At 39.2% G+C, this 17,575-nt stretch overlaps 2 protein-coding genes across 2 annotated transcripts; one reads left to right on the top strand and one right to left on the bottom strand.

The window, feature by feature from the left end:
- The first annotated feature begins 1,244 nt into the window (after positions 1–1,244).
- Positions 1,245–8,109, top strand: RpS15 (ribosomal protein S15). The gene is made up of 4 exons (XM_085946034.1): positions 1,245–1,281; positions 1,496–1,581; positions 4,742–4,964; positions 7,906–8,109. The coding sequence occupies exons 1-4, from the start codon at positions 1,273–1,275 to the stop codon at positions 8,029–8,031; spliced, it is 444 nt and encodes a 147-aa protein (XP_085802160.1). The 5' UTR covers positions 1,245–1,272; the 3' UTR covers positions 8,032–8,109.
- A 5,683-nt stretch (positions 8,110–13,792) lies between these two features.
- Positions 13,793–16,880, bottom strand: LOC147072682 (uncharacterized). Its single transcript, XM_085946256.1, has 2 exons — positions 15,492–16,880; positions 13,793–13,864 (listed from the first exon to the last, which is right to left on the bottom strand). The coding sequence occupies exons 1-2, from the start codon at positions 16,878–16,880 to the stop codon at positions 13,793–13,795; spliced, it is 1,461 nt and encodes a 486-aa protein (XP_085802382.1).
- Positions 16,881–17,575: the final 695 nt, after the last annotated feature.

Raw genomic sequence — 17,575 nt, forward strand, 5'->3', positions numbered from 1 at the left:
CTGTGTACGCTCTATTGTTTTCCTGGTGATTCACCACCCAAATTGCAAAAATGCGCGAGCGCTCCGCACGCCCGATTGTATGTGCCCGCGCCTTAGGGTTCTTTTCGGGAAGAGTTTAAAAAAAAGTAGAGGAAAGTCGACGTAGCGGTAGCGGAAGTAGGTATATGGGCCATCATTGTGTATTACGATCTGCTGCTCTTCACAAAGGACCAAGAGCTTCCAACGGTAAACATGTCATAATATATGGATTAGGAGTCAGGGATATTAAGGATGAATCTGTAATCAAATGATGAACTAGGTACTGTTCATTATTAAATATTTTTTAAATCATTAGAATAGTTTTGACGTAATTCACGAATTAAGGGTAGGTGACCAAAACACCGTCGATAGTCTTTAACCCAGACTTTTTGTTTTTTCTTTTGATAATATAATCCTATACTTGCGCCTGCACAAGCTCAGCTAGTATAATATTTCTTTTTTGTATATCCATTTATAGTGTACAAATGAAGTGTGTACAGAAATGCCTTCTTGTATAAAACTAAGCTATGTTATTATTTTAATAAACTTGTTCACGCATTATATATTGGTTATGTTGTGTGCGGAAGGATTTGATTGAATTGTTTTATGTCAAGAATGGTTTGTTTACGAAACTGTGTTTGAGCTAAATGTGAAAATGCAGTGTGTCAAAATAACACACTCTTACTAAAACCGTTGAATTGTTGTACGCTCCAGCGACTTCCACGATCACGCCGTAATGAACGCGTGATATGCCTTTTTAGACGCTCAATCCCTGCGCGTGCTCCTCGTTGCGCTATCGCGCAGGATATAATTAGCATAATATGTATTTATATTATATTATAAATGGTAGCAGCAGACATCTGGCATGTGTGATATTACGCGCTCAATAACGGGTTCCGGCGCGTACGCTCCTGAGCATGCGGTAAAGAATGTGTGTGTAAATGCCGCTAATGGGGGAGTCCAATCTTTTTGATATTACTTTAAACTTACCTATAATTTATTAAAGCTTTTGATTGGCATTAATTATTAACATGATAATCCAAAAACGACAGGTATAAATAGTATATATTAATGTTACAATTTTATTATTTTATTTTTTGAAAAAATTGGTGTATTCCATATAATCAAGTATAACCAAATCAAAGTTGCACAGTCTCAAAAGAAAATATCTTTTCGACAATAAAATTTTAAAAATACCGGATATACAATTTGACAGATCTTTCGCTCTTTCCCGAAATCGGTTTTGCAGCAAACATGGCTGAGGCGAGTACATTATTTTAAAAATACGAATCGAATAAAATCTTTGTAATCCGAAGATTATCAATTGAAGAATAACGACTTGTTCTTGTTAAATAGTGCGACCGATATGTTTTGCTTCTTATTGAAAGGAATTATTCGACTGTCAAGATATTTTACGTCACGAGAGTTTGACACCTTTTGATGTATAAATAACCTGATTTTACTATCATTTTTGCAGATTGAAGATCCCCAAAAGAAGAAGCGCGCCTTCAGGAAGTTCACCTTCCGAGGCGTTGATCTTGATCAACTCTTGGATATGCCCAAGTGAGTTTTTGTCAACATAACCTCTCATTACTCTACGATCTTCCGACAACATTTTACTCAATTGTTTCCATTAAATTTAAGGATTGCATTCTGGTGCCAGTAAAGAATGTGTAATTAAAACGTTATGTGAAGTGCTTATGAAGTGTTTTTTTTTAAAATTATGTGTCAATTGTCCAAAATGACTCATTTTATGACAGTGTGTACAATCTACAAAAGTGCAAATAGTTTATCTGGTGATCAATACGTTCCTTCATCGCGTCTTTAGTCTACTCCAACATATCTTTTAAAGTTTGATCTCAAATCTAAGAACCAAAGGAATACAATAGTACTTATGTCTCTAATTTAAATCCTAACAATATGTTGACACAGATATAAAATTAAAAATATCCAATTAATCCCTAATATGCAACACCGATCGGCGCTATCGAACAAAATTTGTGTGTGCCTTTGCAGTGTTGCTAGATTAAACATGCCGTGCCAGCGAGTGTTTGACCAAATACTGTCGAAGACTTTTTTGAACATGGGTGTACATTTCCTTCATATAATCATCAACCACATCAATATACCATTGCCTACCCGTCTGATAATTAACCCAATCTATCAATAAAGCCCATCTAAGAATAATTATTAAACCTAAAGAATTAATAAATTTATAATCGTGCAGTGAGAGAATGCTACCGTAGTCTGTTGCAAACAATTTACGTTTATTTTCAACATTCAATTTTATTGTATTTTACATAACCCTACTGACTACATGTATATACCAGTAATAATGCCTTCACTTAGATAGGATGCTCTGTGATTCAGTTCTGCATGGACAATGTGCAAAAGTCATACATTTGTAATTTTTAAATTAAGAATTTACAAGAGACTATATTTTTGTTTATGTCAAAAATAATTTTCACTTTCTAATGATAATAATATAAACACGTATGTATTTTGGTAATCTGTTTTATCATTTTTAACACATTCGCTGACACTTGTTAGTGATTTGACACCTTAAAAATTTTATTTTTTAAATTTTCAATATAGATATATAGAAATGAGTATGTCTTAAGATACGACACCATCTAGAGGAAATATGTTCGCACTGTGACACAAGTAGATAGGGAACATAGTGTTTTAATCCAAAATATGACTTCTATACACGTCGTATCGTATTACGTTGTACAGTGCAGGGCGTCTATAGACGTTCCGTCGTGTCCGCAAATGTGTTAAGTATAAAGGTATTAACTTGTGTCCAGATATTAAATCTATAAACAAATTATAAACGCAGAAATTGTACCAGCGTTGCTTAAACCTTGGTTAGTAATGTTAGCCTTGTACACATACTTTTCAATTCATATGTGATTGTATCTAAGGGCTAAAGCACACTTTGGCCCTAGGGATGGCCCAATCGGTCAAATGATGAACTTGTAATCAAATCTCAATTAAAAAATATGATTGACTCTGAATATCAATTTACTTATATAATGTTTGAGGCTTTCACGGTTGTTTTTTATCGTAGTATATTCTTGGGTTTTCACCGTGTCTCCTTCTTTACTCGACGTTTCACGTATACTCGACGGTCGTAATGATTGACAGATTACTCTGAGCAACGTTTGCTCTTCTCTTCTTGGTCGTGCACTCATGGCTGAGGATCGTGACCACATTTAAATTTCGCCATCCTTTGAGCGACCAAGACTTTCCATCCTTCTCAATCTTCCGCTTCTCTCAGGGCAGAATGGATGGTGCCCCCAGTCAGCTCTTTCACTTAGTCGCTCCATCGCGCAGACGCTCTTCCTCTGCTTCGCCTTCCCTGGAGGCTACCCAAAACTACCAGTCTCTCCAGGTTGTCCGGTCCGCGCCTGACAATATGTCCAAAAAACTGCAGAATTCTTCTCAGACATATCGTCGAGAGCCGTTCCTTTATCTTCAGTCCCTGGATGATTGACTGGTTCGTCCTGTGCTCCGTCCAAGAAATGCGAAGCATTCGGCGCCAACACCACATCTCAAAGGCATCAATTGCCTTCCGTTCTCTTGCCTTCAGGGTCCACGACTCGACTCCGTATAGGAATATCGAGAACACTAATGTTTGCACAAGCATCATTTTTGTGGCAATCGAAATTCCCCGATCCTTCCATATAGTGGTAAGGCGTGTCATCGCACTTTTTGCAATTTGTGTGCGCCTTCTTATTTCCGCTTCGCATCCGCCCTTAGAGCAACGTTTACATTCACATACCTACACTACATTTCATCATAAAACATATCTCTTGATAATGGCCTCTGCAACGAGCCCGAAACGTCGAGTAAAGAAGGAAGAAGGAGACACGGTGAAAACCCAAGAATATATACGATCAATTTACTTTGCCATTTAATCTCCTCAGGAGAGTATATAGATCTGCATAGTGCATAGCATAAGATTAGCTGATAACCATTGTGTTGAAATGTATCGACTGAAAAAACAACATGCGATACTGGTCTAACTGCTGGAGTTGAACCCGCAGGATGATAGTAAATCGAAAACATAAAATGGAATCAACGAAAAACTACTATTATTTGATCATAAATTTAACCAATTTTATTGTTTAGTGGACTGACTATTGATTGAAATAGATCGGCAAAAGTGGGGAGCACAGGCAATAACCAAATTGAAATTGAATAGTGATTAATAGCGCCCCAAGATACGCACACTCACTGATCATAATAATTATCCTGTTGCATGCTCTGCCAGTCGCTCACTTCTTGAGTTGCGGATACTTTGTTAGTCTCTGGTGGTTGTGGTATTGCAAGCCTTCCAAATTTAGATTGGTACATAAAGTAAACTCCTGAGTATCCGGGTTGATATGAGACTGGAGAAGCAGAAAAAATCAAAAAAGGCAGATTATTAATTAACTGCTATTCATAGATTTTGTAAATATCGGTTCGAATTTTTATAAGACAACAGCCGATGGATACGAGTGTTTCATTTATGGATAATCATGAGTTTACTGTAATTCATAAACATGAATACCATTATTATATTAGTTTAAACGGACAGTTTTTTTTAGCTGTTTTTCGATTCTCTGTAATTCTAATAACATAAACCGGTGTAGTTTTTAAAGACAACTGTAATGTCCGTTGATGTACCTATTTGAATTCAAGATGATAGACTTATGTAACGTGTGATATTCTTTTCCAGTGAGCAGTTGATGGAGTTGATGCACGCACGTGCCCGCCGGCGTTTCTCCCGCGGCCTGAAGCGCAAGCCCATGGCTCTGGTGAAGAAATTGCGTGAAGCCAAGAAAGAGGCTCCTCCAAATGAGAAGCCCGAGATCGTCAAGACGCATCTCAGGAACATGATCATCGTTCCCGAGATGGTCGGATCCATCGTCGGAGTCTACAACGGCAAAACATTCAACCAGGTATCTTCATATTTTTAATCCATATCCTCTCGCTAATATTACGAAAAATTAAAATAGGGCCGACATATCGAAAGAAAATGTGTTTATTCCAGTGCATCTATTTTATACACAAGACTGCTTATGGCAGCTAGGGTAGGTTTGTATCGAAGTGCTATGTTTTAACAGGACCTATTTAGGCTGTGGTAAATTTTAGAGTCATATTGACAGTTTGAAACTGTTTAGATGGCTGACTTATTGTAATTGTTCCAATAAGTGCTAATACTTTGATACAAACCCACCCTCGATAGCTGTCGTAGCAGCCGAAAGTAGTCTTATGTATAGAATAGTTGCACTGGCGTAAGTAGTGAAAAATATATATGGTTGAGTGAGAGATTTTTTCCAAAAAAACTGTAAAATGTTAGTATCGAAAGAAAGGTCCCATTACCTTTTTGATGGCCCTACTACTTATGGGGTCTGGGGCAGTGGCGAAGGGTGGAGGTAGGCTGTTGAGATCTGACATAAATAGTTCACACTAAACCTTGTCAGTCAAACGTATTTGATTTCATTGAACTAAGTGTACAAAGTGTGTGTTAGTTTTTAAAATCCTATTAAATCCTGCATAATTCAAGCCATAGTAGATAATAGTTTAAAAAATATTCGTTTATTCATAAAATATCTAAAATTATACGTTAAATCATACATAATTTTAGAGATAAAAGAATATTTTTTATCGATTATGGTTTGGTTTAGGTAGGTGAGATCCCCGGGGTTCCAGCGGCTAGCTCAGGTGTCCATCGAACCCCGGATTCACAAAAAAAAAAGGAACGATATATTTATGTTTGTGGTTAAATAAAACACTAAGACTTTCTTGTGTGTAACTTGGTATTAGGTATATATTTTAATCTTGAGTTTGACAAGGTTATTTTGTAGTTTTTTACAGTTACAGTCGTCAGTCCGTATCGTTCTAAAACCGGACGCTCACTAATTTTGTTTTCTTTTTCTTTTTAAATTCCTCGTACCGACGCCATCCAGCAAAAAGGACTCTCGTGATTGGCCAAATTTTATCGCGTGATCTTTGATTCGGCGAATCACGAGCCTGACCCTGGCGCCGGCGCGCGAGGATTTCATGCACAATGCGCGGCAAAATTTAATATATTTAAATACTTATATTTAGTCTTAAAATTATCGCTTTCATCCATCATCATTTATACTTTTTAAATTAAATTAAATTTATCTTAATTACACCTCCGCCCAATATGTGATTTTCACACACCGGACGAAGGCCCTTACTTATAAATAAAAAAAATACTTACGTGGTTGAGCAAGGAATCAGATTAGATGTTTTATGAAGCCGTTTCTAGAGGTCAGGGTTACGTTTCGACTTGAGCTACTAAATGATTATTTTACACCGGGAGAAGCCCGCCTGTAACAGGGGTGTATCATAGGGCTTCATGAATTTAAAAAAATTTATAATTTTTAATATGTACCTATTCTTAATTCCTCAAAATCAAATAAGTATAATTGAAGAGGTCTGCACTATTTTTGTTGGATCGCCCATAGCATACCCAAACTATTACGGTTTGGATTACGCAGCGTTTAATTGAATCTTCAAAACTAACCAGCACCATCTGCAAATTGTATTTTTAGCTCAATGAATACTGACAAAGTTTAGTGTGCACTATTTATATTGAATCTTAACAGCCTACTTCCCCCCTTCGCCACTGGTTGGGGCACATACCTTAATAAGGCCTTGCACTTCTAGGACCGGGTCTATTTGTATTGGACTGCATACTTTGGTAAAATTATCAACACTATATTTATATACAATCAAAATTCAAATACAATTCATAATTATAGAAATTGGTAATACAGTCAGTACCCCATCAATTCGAGATTCGCTGTAAATCAAATTATTTGCCAAAATTCACAAAAAATATATATAGGAATTTCCACTATGTAATGCATTGAATTGACCACAGAACAGATAATAAATAGAATATCGATTGGCCATATTCAATACGCCGCATGTTGATGCCGTATTTTGAATGTGTGTCCTATGAAAAATGAAGCACGCATTATGCACGTGCAATAGTGTGTGTAATACACCAACATTAAATGAGTGAGTAACAGGGTTTTACTGTGTTACTTGTCTCATTTTAATAAGACTGTAATACCTACAATCTGTGTAGTCATCACATCGGGTCTCTTACAAACACTCGATAATGACTAGGCCCCACTACCAGTTATGTATTTAGATGATATAAATCAAGTTATTTGGAGACTTATAAATATAGTCGAAAGTCTGTACTTTAATTTTTTTGTTTATAAGCAGTTTCTTGTCTACTGTAAACGACTTAGTCTCATCTGAGGTTTTATCACGTTTGATTAGATATCCAATTTATGATAAATATGCAACACCGATCGGCGCTATCGAAAATAATTTGTGTGTGCCTTTGCAGTGTTGCCAGAGTAAACATGCCATGCCAGCGAGTGTTTGACCAAATACTGTCGAAGACTTTTTTGAACTTGGTGTACATTTATTTCCTTCATCTATTGATAATTGTTACATATATTATTATCCACATTTCACATGCAGCGAATTTTATTGTCATGATTATTTTCCGCCCAGTGTGGAGTGCAACTGTATGGAAGCTTTTACATTACACATCAACGAATCAATTAAAAGTACAGACCTACAAACTCATCTGAAGAATGGGGTGGGGGAGCCACTGTCAAAAACTACACATTCAAGACTCGTAACTGGACAAAATCTGACATTCAAATGAAATTTTCAAAATGGCGTCCTATGGTCCCAAAACTCAAGCGGTGTGTCATGAGATATTTTTGAGTCATTTTATCAGTAAAAAAATATATTAACTCCTTGTAGATTGGCTGACCGCCTCTAAAATGAGAATAACATTTAGTACAACCAATTTTTAACAACTTGTTTCTTTGTTCCCAGGTTGAAATCAAACCAGAGATGATTGGACACTACCTTGGAGAGTTCTCAGTGACGTACAAACTCGTAAAGCACGGTAGGCCCGGTATTGGTGCGACCCACAGCTCTAGGTTCATTCCTCTTAAGTAAAATGTTTATATAAATACTTTATATAAGTTTGAAAACCGCCTGTATTGATTGTGCATAATAAATCTTTACTGGGCTCCACACATTTCTTTTATTCTGCCCTCCATGCGAAGGTCTACTCCATAATATAGTATCCCAATATCCGACGACCAATTAACCAGATATATTTTTCTCAGTGAAAGGCACGTGGAGAAATTGAGTAGTCGATCTTATAGAAAAGGGTATTTCACCTTTACTTAATTCTGATGTAAAAAATATGTCATCGGCTGTCTTGAATGATGCAGCGGTTGCCATACTTGGAAAAGGAATGAATTTTGCAGTAACACCAAAACACGACAAGCAGCAACGCATCATCTGTGTAAGTGATGATGTTACAGTCGGCTGGAGGCAGGATTCTTAGTAGATCATCAAAGAATATCATTCCAGCGCATCTATTCTATATACATATTTATCAAAAAAATGCATTGCAATGGACCGCACGCCACTGATGCATACATATGTTGACACCAGATGCCACCCAGACATACAAACATGTCGCCACTAGTCAAGTCACTTCGGCTTCGATACGAGAGACGCGCCGCGTGCCTCGACGTCAGCGTATTTATTTTTGAGATCAAGGATTTCATATTTTGAGTTGATTTTAAGCATTGATATACTACTAGATGAGCAGTTCCCATACAAGTGTCATTTTAAAAATGTACCACAAAAGATATTACGAATATCGTCTTATAATATTTCCTTGTAGGTATAATGCGTTAAGACCGATAACATGGTTTTCCGAATTTCACCCATATTGCCCTGGCTGTAAAACTAAATTTGCGTTCTTGGAATAGTGAACCTAAGGGTGGCTGCAACGCAAAGCAGACAGCAAGTCGTCATGCGCTGACTATTAGTTAGAGTAAGATGCAAGCTAGATCGGGCTTAATCAGTAAGTTTTAACAAAGGCCGAGTCGCTGAAAATCGGGCGTCATTTTAAGAAGCATATGATTCATCCAGTAGTATATCAATGATTTTAAGTAATGGAACCTATCTACCATTTTTGTATGCATCTTATCTTTTTCTACACGGTAGTCTTTGGTACATATCCCCCATGCAAAAAGAGGATCGGGTGTACAAGACTGCTAGTCGAAGATAGTTTTTCATTTGTTGTATCGACTTAGCACTTATTCTAACAATTACAATAATTAGTTAGTAAATAGTTGTAATTGTTACAATAAGTGCTATGTTTTAACAGCACCTTGGCTCCCACTCTTGGCTGTGTTAAATTTTAGAGGGAGATAGACAGTTTTGCCTGTTTAGACGGCTAACTTATTGTATTGTTACAATAAGTGCTAATACTTCGATACAAAAAATAAAAAACTACCCTCAATAGCAGTCTTGTGTATAAAGCGTCAATTACATTGAGCTGTTTGTTGGCGAATTTATAATCTGCCTGTAAAGTCGCCAACAAACAGCTCGTAAAGAAGCTTAAAATAGCGCAGAGGGGCCTGAAGACAGCCCATAGCTGATGCTCTGTTTAAAGTAATCCTGTATACACGAGAACAAATTTCCAGGTTGTCCTTTGAGTCGCAGTTTTTGAAGAATAAAAGACTTACAGGGGAAAAAAAGGATACTTTACAATGGTTACTAAAAAACTAAATATTATGTAAAAGAAAGAGGGTCGCTGGTAAATCTCAGTGACTGGTAAGGAAAGTAACTCGGCAATTCTGAATGCTCCCATGCCATGTTCGGTGACGATTTGTGTGAAAAGGGCCATAGAATAATCCTAGAAAAAAACTTGCATTGAGTGGGATTCAAACGTATCTTCCACTTTCTGGATGGATGCTCTTACCAGTTTAGTTATTGTGTCCTTGCAAATATTTTTTAATATCGTCGGTGTTTTGTAAAAAGGGCGAATTAACCAAAATGCTATTTTACAGGAGGATTTTTAACTTTTGACATTTATTTGTTTGTGACCTGTGGATGATTATAAATATCTAACAAGATTATAATAAAGTTTAGAAAGAATACTGTCATTATAATAGGCATTATTATATAATATTTTAAAAGGCCTAATATGTCACATTCGCTTTTTATTCGTAATTTAATTTTAGTCGATTATCGTTCCTGTGGAGATACAAATTCGCCGTTTTTACACAACAAAGCTAGTGGGGTGGGGTACACATTGTATTTTCATTAAAATCTCGATTTCGCCAAAATGGTTGATTCGCCCTTTTTACAAAACACCGACGATATGTACATAACTGCACTATCTGAGGTGTCTCAAATTATGTCACATTCTACATTTTTATTCAATTTAAATTAAAAATCCAATTTGATTTAACACATTCAACTCAATGATTTGAAATGAATTTATAGGCATATCTGCAGTGCCTAAGACCAAGGTGACAACGTATTTTGTTTATGCCCGTTCAAATGTCTCAACTCAAATGGTTCACGAGAAAATGTGAAAGGTCACTCCAAACCAAATTCTATGATTTTTTTCAATACCCCCCGTTTACGTAAAAATATCCCTATTTCTTCCACGTGTATCTAATCTCTCAACCCACATTTCTGTCATTTACATACAGTGCCGTAAATTGCAGCTGTGTAGAATATAATATGAAAGAACATACATGTTGCGAGTGTTTATTTTTGGAGAAACAAAAGTAACGGTAAGGCAGCTTAAAATATTAATTCATTACTAAGTTTGTATCGTCAAAAATAAACACAAACCTTATTGTACGCTCGCTCGCGGAGTGGTTTAGGGCTTGCGCAGACAGAGAGCGGTCGGAGTTCTGCGTTCAACCGACCGTTGACCGCTAACGTTCAGGGACAGCAGACAGGTGGCGGTCAACAATAAGCGTTCCATTTATTTACAAACGTTGTACTGACACAAGCGCTGCATAATGCGAGACCGCTATATTCCGACTGCGAGTGGAAGTGAGAAAGCACCGCTGTTGCGTACTCACTCCCCCGTGTGGTTTCGCTCTATGTTGTGTGACTGCTCAAATTCCTATGACGGGACTGGACGGGAGGTACGGCGTTCTTTGTAATTCCGGGCATAGAACTCCAGAACTCTAGCGTTCCAATTGACCGGCGCGGTCTGACCGCCGGCTGTGTACCCAGACAGTATGAAGTCCATACAGTACAAAGAACGCGGAACGCAGACCGCCTGACCGCGCTCTGTCTGCGCAAGCCCTTAGGCAAGTATGAAAATAAATATGCACATTATTAGCAAATAAATTTATTCAAAAATAAAAAAAATTCATGCTTGTAAATTAACATTTGACTGGATAAATGTCAAAAACTTGTACATAGGAATTAGATAAATTGCAGATTAATCACCAAACTCCTTTTATTTATTGTAGATTAACATTTGTGAATTTGCTGTAAGTTCAACCAGAACTGGAATCCCAAATTTTTAGTAATTTTAGTATGTATTCCAACAAATACAGTAGAACCTCGTTAATAAGAACACGGATAATTCGAAATTTTCGCGAAAAAAATGTCCCTTGAACATTATTTTCATATATTTTTTTTTCGACCATGTCCGATCCTAATAGGATCATATGGGCCTCCACAGAGTAGAGGTTTTGTATTAACAGATTTTTTTTACGAGAAATGGATGTCAGCCACTTGCTCAACCTATAAGGTCCATACCCTGACTCACACACATATTGAAAAACAATATGTGTACTTGCCAGACCCAGGATTCGAACCTGGGACCCACGGCATGATAGTCCAACGCTTATGCCGCGCGGCCACCGTGGGTGTAAATTTTTTTTTTATATATACCATACCTTTAATACAAATTTCATAATTCGAAATTATTTCAGTCCTGGCATATAAAAATATTCAATAAATCGTAATAAAGTACACTATTTCATGAGCCAGTCATTGAAAATTGTTTCAAGGTAATAAAAATAATCCTGACATTTTATGACCCATTAACACACACGGCACCGGAAATTTGGTAGGTACATCTATGATCGTAAATGATATTGATGAAAATCAAAATTTTTTTTAATTTTAATATTTTTCCCCATACATTTCATAATTCGTATTTCGAATTTTTTTTCGATTTTCGGTCCCGTGGAATTCGTATTAACGAGGTTTTACTGTATTAATTACGCATTTAACAGAACCTCTTTCGATTTCTCCACTGGAAATAATCTTTTAAAAAATTGGGTTACGATAGCTTAGCTTAGAGCCTGTCCACAAGGTGCGATTTACGCTCGAGAACTAGAAATGGCTTCCGCCCTGAAACGGCACAGTTTGCGTGTTTGAAACAATTAGGTGACATAATTCATTTTTGAATTGGCATAAAAAGCAAACGCGAGTGTAGAAAAAAGCACAACAACTCAATGGTGTTGGTCGGTTTCTATGAGATTTTGTATTTCGCGATTACTTCTAATACTTATTCTCGGCCCTTTACAACCTAGGTGACATAATTTAGTTTGGAGTAGCAATAAAAAGTCTCACATTCGAGCACCAAGCGGTTGTAATTCATTTTGTAATGGCCGTAAACGCTGCGATTGTCCAGAGTCTGGCGTCTGCAGGCGATTGTTGCGCGAGTCGTCACGCGCGAGCGTTTGTAGACAGCTGAATTCGGTCACATGGACCTGGAGAATTCACGCGCCTTGTGGGCAGGCTCTTAGCTTTGGTCTTAACATATTTTTGCTCAATTTCTATATTATGAATTCACCAGTTCTAAAATTAATCTAAAGGCACCAATGGGGCAAATATTGTAATAACAAGGCAATTCGGCCCCTTGAGGTCAAACAAATATAAGTTACGTATGGTACTGGGCATAAAATAGCATATTACGTTTAGTGACATAAAGACTAATTCGACACCTCCTACGTATAGGGCTGGAACTGCAAAATGATAATTTTCAGAATGCTGAAATTGTAATTTTTTAGTTGATTTAATTTTTGTTTTTTTTCGATTATCATTGTTGTATTATGTTTAAAATTATTCAATTAATTTTAAAGGCAATCAAGTCAAAATAGCCAAAAACGCAGTTACAGCCTTTTACGTAGGAGGTGTCAACTTTCTTATTTAATGATAGTGGAATGTAAATTTAATTATGTTTGTGGTCTCTAAAGTAGAGAAAAATTAAATGAGATACAATCTTTTGATCCTAAGGGGCCAAATTGCCCTTATTTGCTGGAAATATGGAGAAACAAGAACTATATTGAAATAAGAAATCCATAATTCTATGACAATGGACATGGTATACTAGTTTATGCACTGGACTAAGGCCGGCTTCAGAAGTAGGGTTAATAGTCCATTTTAAGCGCAGATGAAATCATCAATATCAATTTGATTATTTTCATTTTTGTGCTTATTTATAAAATTAAAATTTGTCACATCAGAGGTTTTAACAGATCAATGATAACAATATGTAATTTCCGTCATTATGCATCATCTATGACTTCCAAAACCCGTAAAATTCATACAAAAAAATGAATGACATCAAAAACCTATAACATAAAAGATATAGGTAGGTACCTAAACAAATGCTATTATGTCCAATTTTTTTTGTTATTGCAAGTAGTTACTTATTGCAGTAATGGGAAGCAAGTCACTTCGATTTGAACATAAGTCTTCACGTTAATTCATTTCATGATTAGTTTTTATTGATTAGGTTATTAAGAATCATGGAGATCGCTTGGTCTTGCTTCTGTATTCAGAGCGTTTACGAAAGACATTGGCTGGATGGAATAGTAGCTTTAAGCATGAACTAAATCAGTCATGACACATACACATAAAACCTGGTTTACAACTGACTCAAATGTTTCAAGTCAGTCGTACGTGACCGATTCATGTCGATGGTAATGGTTACGAGGCACTGATCACATAAAAACAAGCATATTTATTGATTTCTAAAATACAATACAATGGAACAGTTGTGAAGGTAGGTTGTTTAAGATACAACATAAATAGTGCACACTAAACTTTGTCAGTCATAATTATTATGTATTTGTTTTCATTAAACTAAAACTACAATTTGCAGACAGTTCTGGTTAGTTTTAAAAATTCAATTAAAGCCTGTGTGAACCAAGACATAGGTAAAAGATAATAGTCGAAAAATATCTTCTTCTTCTTCTTCTTCTTTCACCCTGTCACGTCCCAACATTGGGGCATAGGGCAAGCACAAGTTGGCGCCACTTCCCTCGGTCCATCGCCAACTCCTGTGCCTCCCGCCATGTCAGACCTGCAGCACGTAGGTCGCTTTTGTAGCATCGCTGCAGGGTGAGGGAGGGCCGGCCACGGCGACGGAACCCTTGAGGCTGTGCCACAAGGGTACGAAGTGCCGCACTCTTTGGCGGCATCCGGAATACATGTCCCAGCCACGTGAATCGTCTCTTCGTGATAACTTCAATCACCGAAGGCTGTTGTGTCTGCTCACGAACTCGGATATTTGTAACGCGGTCGTACCAATGTACCCCTAAGATTCTACGGAGACATCGATTCTCAAAGCTCAAAAGCCGTGACTCTTGAAGCTTAGTAAGATGCCATGTCTCACAGCCATACAGGAGCACTGGTAGCACGCACGCGTTAAACAAACGACATTTGGTCCTCACAGAATACAGCCTTGACCTCCATGCGACTCCAAGTTGGTTGAACGCAGAGCCCGCCACACCCATGCGGATTCCAAGCTCACTAGAAATACCACCATCATCGGCAACCGTGGCACCCAAGTACCTGAATCTGGACACCAGCTCGACGGGCAGATCAGAAACCCGCAGAGGAGTGTCGGCGTCGATGCAAGCAGCACTGCACATGGATTTGGTCTTAGCGGCATTCAGATGAAGACCCACACGCATCGAGTTCGCGGCTAGCCTGTTCACGGTCACCTCCAACCTCTCGATCGTCGAGTCAAACACGACTGCGTCATCTGCATACTCCAAGTCGCACAGTCTTTCTTCGCATAGATCGCTTGTGTCATCATGATGTAGGCGTATCCCACTGTCGGGGCAAACCGTCTTACGCATTATGAAATCCATCATGATGATAAAAAGAAAGGGCGCAAGTACACATCCTTGCTTGACTCCTGACGTGATTTCAAAGAGGTCAGAGGATGTTCCGGCTGCTCTCACGCGACACTCTGTATTGGTGTAGAGAGCACTTATCACGGCGACCAGTTTCCGTGGGACACCATATCCTAGCAGAATTTGCGACAGAGATTCACGATGAGGACTGTCAAATGCCTTTTCATAGTCCACGAAGCAGCAGGCGACAGGTATATTCATCTCTTGGTACTGTTGCAGAAGGCTTCGGAGAGTTGAAATATGCTCTGAGCAGGACTTCCCCGGGACAAATCCACTCTGCTGCGCACGCAAAACGTCCAGCATGGGACTTCTAATCCTGTACAGGAGAATCTGCGCCAACACCTTCCCGGGAACGCTGAGGAGAGTGATTCCTCTGTAATTATTACAGTCTTGTGGGTTACCCTTTTTGTGCAGAGTAACAACGGTACCATCCCTCCAGGCTTTGGGACACTGCTCCCTTTCCCACACCTCGTGCAGAAGGTCACACAAGGACGGCAATACAGCGCTCAGTCCGCAGAGCAGAAATTCTGCATGGATGCCATCATCTCCAGGAGCTTTCCTGCGCTTCAGTCTTTTGACAGCCTCTTTAACTTCAGCAGTTGTCGGAGGATTTTCGCAGAATCCCGATGCAGTAGTGATTCCGAGGGCGGTGATCTCCGACGGAATATCGAAGGGATGCAATGGAGGTGGGCGATTCAGGACATCACTGAAATGTTGGCGCCATAGCTCCTGGACCTTTGCAGGTTCGGTGACTGTCACTCCGTCAGAGTTGCGTAATGCAGTGACCACTGGACGTTTCTTACCGCAAATTGCTCTGGTGATGCGGAAGAGAGCACTTGGATTATTCTTGCAGGTAGCAGATTCCGCATCCCGAATGAGGTCATCCAGGCGTCGGCGCTTATCGCGGCGGGCAGAACGCTTTACCACGCGGTCCATTGTCTGGTATTCCGCGCTGCGCTGTGGGTCGTATGTACCATTGTCTCGCAATTCTTTCAGGAGCTTCCTCTTCTCAATCATCTCCCATGTATGAGGTGACATCCAGTCCGGTCTGTGCGTATGCCGCTCTCCTAATGCAGTAGTTGCGGAGCTCATTATAGCATCCCGGAATAATATCCATTTTCCTTCCAAGGGATCCGAGTCGATGGAAGACGTGAGAGTTCTAGCATCATATAAGCGCTTCTGCAGCTCCAGCTCATAGGTTGCACGCACACGGGTACTTTTCAGTTTTTCCACATCGAGTCTGACCGTCCTTTTGGGTTTTGGGACTCGTTTGAGGTCTATACGGGATTTCCCGACCAAGAGTTCGTGGTCACTGTGGATGTCTGCACCTCTATATGTCCGCACGTCTAGCAGTTCATGCCGGTATTTCGCTTTGACCAAAATGTGGTCGATCTGGTTTCTTGTGTTACCGTCTGGCGATGTCCATGTATATTTGTGGATGGTCTTATGAGGGAAAAGACTACCACCAATCACAAGACCATTCATTGAGGCAAAATCTACCAGACGGGAACCATTATCGTTCATTTGGCCAAGGCCATGTTTTCCCAGCACAAAGGGTCCACGCGAGGGGTCAGATCCTACTTTGGCATTAAGATCACCAAGGATAACTGCATGATCACAGCTGGGGATATTTCCAGCGGCTTCCGCCAAACTTTCGTAGAATGTATCCTTATCTGCATCGCTAGCAGCCTCTGTGGGAGCATAGCACTGCAGAAAAGTGATGGAGCCCGACTTGGTCTTGAAAGTAGCGCGGAGTAGACGTTCGGAGATAGGTTCCCAGCTGGTGAGGCACTTGCAAGCTTCCTTGGACATCAGCAATCCGACTCCACTACGTCGCAATGTGGCGTGTCCGGAGTACAATAGACGAAACCCACGAATAAACTTCTCGCCAATGCCAGTGAGTCGACACTCACTGATCCCGAGAACATCTAACTTGTATTGAGAAAGTATTTCTGTTAGATGCTCGGCCTTTCCAGGGACATTTAGAGTACGGATATTGTAGGTTCCAAAACAAAATCGTTTACCGAATTCAGGCGAGGTCGTCAAGATGGAAACGGGGGTCCGAGGCTTCCCTGTGCTTGGATTAATCTGTTGTTTTAGGGTGTGCAGGTGATCATCCCACAGCACCCGAGTTCACTGGTGGGGCTGCCACCTTAGGGCCCGTGAACATGCCCTGGTTTTCTGTAGGGGTTTTCCTTCCCGTAGCCAGAATGTACCAGTTTTTAGGCGCTGGTGATTCACCTTGCACCCTCCTCTATCTGCTACAGCATGCTGCATTGCCTAGGGACCCCCACGGAGAGGTTAGAGGTAGGATTTGTTGGCAGAGCTATCATGGATAGTCGACATACTCAGCATTTCAAATGGAAGCACACCTGATCTGGCATCAAGGCATACCCCACTGAAGTCATACCAACCTAAAATATCTAAAATTATGGCATTGCATGAGAGTGAGTTTAGGTGGATGCTATTTTATAAATTCTTAAAATAGGGTCTCCTTAGCAAACTCG

Source organism: Rhyacophila brunnea, unplaced genomic scaffold, assembly GCF_057557595.1.
Source record: "Rhyacophila brunnea isolate RB1 unplaced genomic scaffold, BYU_Rbru_1.0 scaffold_19, whole genome shotgun sequence".
NCBI lineage: Eukaryota > Metazoa > Arthropoda > Insecta > Trichoptera > Rhyacophilidae > Rhyacophila > Rhyacophila brunnea.

What these genes read in the sequence shown, in the direction of transcription:
- RpS15 (XM_085946034.1), top strand. An exon ending in CAACTCTTGGATATGCCCAA is followed by an intron (nt 1,582 to 4,741) that starts GTGAGTTTTTGT and finishes ATTCTTTTCCAG; the next exon opens with TGAGCAGTTGATGGAGTTGA. An exon ending in ACGGCAAAACATTCAACCAG is followed by an intron (nt 4,965 to 7,905) that starts GTATCTTCATAT and finishes CTTTGTTCCCAG; the next exon opens with GTTGAAATCAAACCAGAGAT.
- LOC147072682 (XM_085946256.1), bottom strand. Translation starts at nt 16,880, where the DNA reads ATGTCCAAGGAAGCTTGCAAGTGCCTCACCAGCTGGGAACCTATCTCC. An exon ending in AAGCCTGGAGGGATGGTACC is followed by an intron (nt 13,865 to 15,491) that starts GTTGTTACTCTG and finishes TTATGTGATCAG; the next exon opens with TGCCTCGTAACCATTACCAT.